The 6,699-nt window shown below is 33.2% G+C and overlaps 1 protein-coding gene across 1 annotated transcript in view; it reads left to right on the top strand.

Annotated features, from left to right (window-relative positions):
- Positions 1 to 6,699, top strand: part of LOC111634825 (FAS-associated factor 1-like) — a 60,995-nt gene that overhangs the window by 26,321 nt on the left and 27,975 nt on the right. Inside the window, exons 3-4 of the mRNA XM_023379658.1 lie at positions 3,646 to 3,916; positions 3,999 to 4,090. Coding sequence (XP_023235426.1) covers positions 3,646 to 3,916; positions 3,999 to 4,090 — 363 coding nt within the window. The remainder of the gene's footprint in view (positions 1 to 3,645; positions 3,917 to 3,998; positions 4,091 to 6,699) is intronic.

The following is a 6,699-nucleotide window of genomic DNA, read 5'->3' as shown; positions in this document are numbered from 1 at the left end:
ATTTTTCTCCGTTGCGTGTCGCTTCGCGTTGAATTTTCGTCGATGTTAAGCCTAACGAAGACTATTGAATCGTTAAAAATTATTTTTTTATTTTGTACAAACAAAATAAATATATTGAAAAATATAAAAACAATAAAAATTATACTTCAGAAGTTAATTTAGTATCAAAAACATAAAATATTTGAGTAGCCCAAGATATAGCCAAAGATTGCAGCGCCACAGCACTGGCGAAAATTTAAATTTGCCGACGGGAATTCTTTCGGATAACCGACTTTTGGATAAACAACACTCTACTGTAATAGGCATGAATAGAACAACTTCAGAAGGCATCTATATTGATTAGGCAAAACATTAAGCTTTAAAATGTTTTGGATTTCCATCATTTGTTAGAAAAAACTCTCATGGATAAAGCAACAATATGTATGATATTTTTCAATAAATATGATGACTTGTTTTTAATAGACTGGCCATCGATGATGAAAATGCATTGTGTACACTCATTGCCATAAAAATTAGTGCACCAATTAGTTGTTGGAATCAAATGAAATCGTATATGGTGACTGTAATGGTGATATAAGTGAGTGATTACAAAATGGAAGGAGAAGTATCATTTATTGCAGGAAAAACTACAAATGAAAAGGTTCTAATACTCTGTTGGGCCACTCTAGTATGAATACACAATGTGATAAGGTCAAGCATGGAGATATACAGGTGCCATATGGTGTCCTGTGGCATCTCAGTTTACAGTTGCTGCAAGTGGTCGTCTAGTTTGGCCAAACTTTTAGGCTGTCCAACTTGGTGTCCCTATTTGATCCTAGACATGTTCAATCTGTGACAAAGGGGACCAGGCAGGCCAGGGAAGTGTGGCAATATGATGGAGGCAGTCCTGTGACACCCTTGCTGTATGTGGTCAAGCATTGTTCTGTTGGAAAGTGGCTCTTGGGATTCCTGCCATGAGAGGTAACACCTGTGTTTGCAGGATGTCATGGTCCCTTGGATCACTACTAGAGGTGACTGGCTGTCGTATGTGATGGTGCTCCAGACCATCACACCAGCTGTGGGGGCAGTGTGCCACTCCAAAGCATAGGCAGGATTGAGCTATTCACCACAGGGCATCCAGACATGAACATGCTTGTTGTCAGTGCCTAAACTGTATCTGGATTCATTGCTGTAGACAACCTGGTTTCATTGTGTTGTGGTCCAATCCTGTTGGGAGCAACATTACTCCAAATAGAGGCAACAGTTGGTGGTAGTGTCAGTTGCAGCACATGTAATGGCTGCTGCAATACCAAATGGTCCTCACCCAAGTGCCTGAAAAGTATGGACAGACAGGGACCTGTAATGATAGTGCCATCTGTGTTTAGATGACAGACAATAATATAGTTGGCTGTGTGCATGCTTGTCAGAGGACAACATGGTCCTCTCGGCTAGTGGTTTGTCGAGGGCATCTTGAGCGTGGGTATGTTGTATGAGAGCTCTCTCTCATCCACTGATCCTAACATCACCTCAGTGTTGCCAAAATGGCCTAGGTGGTGAGCTATTTGGTGAGATGACCATCTGCTTTCTCTTAACTCAATGATCTTCCCCTCTCAAACTCAGTTAGTTGTTCATATGGTCTTTGATCGTGATGTAAAGTCATCTCTAATGATAATGTCCCTCTGCTACAGGAAGGATGCTCTTTGCACTTTTATAAGTCAAAAGGATGCACTTGTACATGTGTGACTCTGCTGGCATTATGCAATGAATCATCACACTATAACACTAATAATTTCCATATCTGCTGAGACTTATCTGCATGCCAAGTTTTGCAGTGATGCTACAACAACACCTCGGTGTGCTAATTTTTATGGCAATGAGTGTATAATATTGTTGAATGAAAGAGGTTATTCTTCAAAAGACATATATTAGTGCCTTTGTCTAAAGCAAATATTCATCAAAAAAGGTAATGATAGGTGATTGATAAGCATAGAGAAGAAACATGTACCATAAGATTTGTTTTTTAATAAAATTAACACTGATTTTAGATTTTAAAAATTGCATAGATTGGAGGAAGCATTCTCTGCAAAGCAGCCAGTAAAAGATAAGCATTATTGTGTTTTATGATGACAATATCTTCCTCACTTGCAACTCAGTAAACTGGGAGTTTTAATAGTGAATTTTACAACATCCATCACATTCTCGCATTTGATTCCAATTTTCAGCTTTTCTTATACATTCAAAGCTACTTTAATAAAAGATTGTTTAAAAGTTTCCTTTAAACAATTTTTGCACATTCCTTTTAACTTTTTAAAAGGAACATACTAATTTTTTGATTCAAATACAGGAAAATTCTATTAAATAAAATCCACAAACTTATGATATAAGGGTCAGCTATACCCAATTACTATATTGTGTGGATTCTATTTAATTAAAAAGTATTGATATAACATGTCCAACTAAGCATTTGAGAAAAATTCTATTACGTTGTGATTCCAAATTATCAGAAAAAAAGGAGACAAGTTATTTTAATTAACTAACAGATAAGTCTGGCGTTGCTCTGACGAAAAGTAACGATAGTGAAGATTAAGATTATTACATTATAGCCAATCTTGCCCATTAGCACAGAATGCAAGAATTAGGTCCTCCTGTTTTCACGCTAATTAGAAAATTTTTAGATGGGTCTAAAAAAATGTTCGATTTCCCGCAAAAAACCACATCTGTGCCTGTAAATCTTGCACGTCACTTTCTCTTAACACTTCCCTTCTGGGGAAGTGTTAACAATCTCTACCCCACAGGGGGAATTTTAAAAAATCCCTTCTTAGTGTATGTTCTCATGACATACCCTAACTGTGTACCAAATTTCAACCTTCAACTCCTAACTGTTTGGGCTCTGCACTTATTATTATTATCAACCTATCTCGATTATATATATAGATTGAACATGTAATTGTTAACAATTTTTCATTTTTTAATCAATTTCATTGTGAATTTAGTTAAAAAAAATCCAAAGAACTTTTGTACTAGTTTAATACTTAAAAAGGAATTGTTAATCAAGCATTTATGTGAATGCATATATGAAGACTGGATAAATGTAATAATGAATTTTTTCCTAATAATAATGGTATTGTATATAACAATACCAATGTCATTCATTAGGTGCCAAAAATTTAATTACTGTATCACAAGTAAATAATGATTAAAACAGTTAACATTTTAATGTTTAAAGCACTGTTAATTCATAATGATAACAATTACATGTTATCAGCCACATACTGAGACTGATAATATGAAATAAGTGAAGTTTTATAAGCCTTTTCTAACTTGTGTGTGTTTTTTGGAGTCTGCTAGTTTTGATAACATTAAACTGCTGATGATAATGATTTACAATAAGTGGAGTCTGTTGAATCAAAATTTCATCAACATACGCAAAAAAACAATTGTTAGAATAATTTAATGCTCTATTAGAATTAAATTTTTAATAAAGTTTATATATAATTTTGTTGTTACTTTTAAATATTAGAAAAATTGTCTTTCTATTTCAAAAATACTATTAAAATTTCTAAGTTGTATTTCATATTTTAATATTTTTGTAATATACATAAATAATAAATTAATAATACTATATTTTTGTAAATTATGTACTTATTTTTTTTTTGTTGATAATAGGAAGCACTTAATAGTGTCATGCCTCAGGAAACTCAAACTCTTCCATCTGAACATAGAAATATTCCAATTGAAGTTATAGATGATTCCAGTTATACAGAAACAAATTCTACAACATCTAGACCCAATATTCTTCCAGAGTCAGCTCATTCAGATCACAATATACCATTAGTTTGTGTTGAAGATGGACCACCTGAAATAAGGATTTTAAATATATCTGTAAAATATAAAGATAAGATTATTTGTCTAGAAATTCCTGATACTGAAAGCATAGGTAAGGTTTGTTTCCTTAGTATATGATATAGCTTAAGTGTCTGTTTAGATAACTTTTCATATTTATTCAAATATTATTTCAGCCTCAATAAAAACAGCATTATTTTCTGAATTTGGAATACTTCCATGCAGACAACAACTTTGTGGATGGAAACAAAATCACTTTACTGATGATGTAAGAATTAGATTATTTATAGTGAAAATACAGCAAGTCCTTATTTAACATTGTTTTGTTTAATGCCATTTCATTATAACATTGTTGATGAAAGATTCAAGTACATTTGTAATTATTTACAATTGTTGTTGAATTTTCTTATAAACAGCATAGTAGTTTCCGTGAGATTGAAAATAAATGCTGGAGGTTGCAAACATGATCCAATTACCGTATATTCCGGTGTATAAGATGACTGGGCGTATAAGATGACCCCCAACTTTTACAGTTAAAATATAGAGTTTGGGATATACTTGCCCTATAAGGCAACACCGGGTGTATAAGATGACCCCCGACTTTTGAGAAGCTTTTCCTGGATTAAAAAGTCATCTTATATGCCGGAATATACAGTAGATTAATAATAATAATAATAACACTCATTGACAAACACAATAAAATCACATATATTATTGACATAGCCATTCCAAATACTCACAATATACAAAATACATGCACTGAAAAAATTAGCAAGTACACAGAACTCGCCCAGGAAATCAGGCATCTGTGGTGGATGGATAGGGTGCTTATTGTACCTGTCGTTCTCTCCTGTACAGGTGTGATACCACACACGCTACACAAAAGCCTGGGAACATTACAATTGAGTAGAAATACATACATCACACTNTATAGTAAGACACCAACCGAATGCCATAAATCAATCGGGCTATTTTAATGCTAAAATAGCCCGATTGATTTACGGCATTCGGTTGGTGTCTTACTATATTGGATATCGGGTTTGGAGATGTTTATTAATTGTGGTTAATACTTGTATGTCATGTTCATTTTATATACATCATTGGTAAATCTTGGAGAGTTATTTTTCTGTTTTCCACTATCACTGTGATATTATATAACACTGTTGACCATTGGATCATGATTTAAGCTGTTGCAAATGAAAGTGGTTTGTCTATTTTTTTTTTTTTTTTAATTGAGTTAATGATGACATTAATTACAATTGTATGTGATGTTTTTATAAACTTTTAGATTTTTTTAAATAAAATATAAACATATTTTAAATCGGAAAAACATAATTTCAACATACTACCAATTACCAATATTTTTGAATCAATACAAATGCAAATCTTTAAAATATATTGATTTAAAAATAAATGGACTTAAACCACTTTCATTTGCACAGGCTCATTTATTCTAGGAAGGTGCTGAAAAGAATTGGTGATAAGATATATTCTTATTGGACTTTGTTCAATAATAAATGTCTGGTTAGTGTTTCCTTTTTATATCTGACTTTTTATACAAGGATTTAATTAATTTTGTAATTTAAGATCAAGAGCACATACTGTATATTATCTTTTGTAATGTGTCATGCCAGATAGAATTGAAAGGTTTCTGTAAATCATTTAAGTTACGACACACTGTCATAGTGCTTTTGCCCTACTATATATAGACCTACAATTAAATACAGTAATACCTCGACTTATGCTACCCTGACTTACGCGAACCCGGAATTATGTGATTTTCAAATCTCGTCGATTCCACTTTTGTTTGAGTGCCACGCAACTCTCGATTACTCACTCCCCCCACACTGTTGTTTGGCTTACATGTTCTGACATGTGTCGTGCGGAATCGACATATAACTACAATTTATTTTGTGTTATTTATTTCTGTGTTTGTTATATCTACTGAGACTGGAGAGACTCTACTATGTCATCCAAACAAAGTAGAACTGATTATTCTACATCAAACAAGAAAAAACTTTATCTTTGGAATGTAAAGTTAACATTATTAACTTCGATACAAAAATGAAAATTTGTGAATTGGCAAAGAAGTTTGATCTACCGGAATCGACNACGAAGTAGAACTGATTATTCTACATCAAACAAGAAAAAACTTTATCTTTGGAATGTAAAGTTAACATTATTAACTTCGATACAAAAATGAAAATTTGTGAATTGGCAAAGAAGTTTGATCTACCGGAATCGACAGTCAGAACAACTATAAAAGGTAAAGATAAAACTCTCGAAGCTGCGAAAAATGCTCAATCTTTAAATTCAAGCATCATTCATAAACGTCATGGTGTTATCGTTGACATGGAAACAGTGTTAAAATTATGGTGTGATAATCAAGTAAATCTGAAAAATTATATCTATATATATAAAACTCAAAGGTGACTGACATAGTGATCTATCAACGCACAGCCCAAACCACTGGACGGATCGGGCTGAAATTTGGCATGCAGGTAGATGTTATGACGTAGGCATCCGCTAAGAAAGGATTTTGATCAATTCTACCCCCAAGGGGATAAAATAGGGGATGAAAGTTTGTATGAAACTTTGTCAATTTTAAACCGATCGGGCTGAGACTTTGCATGCATAAAGCTACTATGACGTAGGCATCCCCTAAGAAAGGATTTTGATAAATTCCACCCCTAAGGGGATAAAATAGGGGATGAAAGTTTGTATAAATCTTCTTAGATTTTCGACTGATTGAACTGAAATTAAAGATTGGAGCTACTATGATGAAGACGTCCGCTTAAATAGGATTTTGATAAATTCAACCCCCATGGGGGATGTAAATGTATTAGTTTGAACCTATCAGTACCTAATGGAACGAAT

The sequence above is a fragment of the Centruroides sculpturatus genome, unplaced genomic scaffold (genome assembly GCF_000671375.1).
Source record: "Centruroides sculpturatus isolate CEXI.00-Female unplaced genomic scaffold, Cexi_2.0 scaffold852, whole genome shotgun sequence".
Taxonomy (NCBI): domain Eukaryota; kingdom Metazoa; phylum Arthropoda; class Arachnida; order Scorpiones; family Buthidae; genus Centruroides; species Centruroides sculpturatus.
The sequence above is the reverse complement of the archived record's forward strand: the minus strand, read 5'-3'. Positions and strand labels throughout refer to the sequence as shown.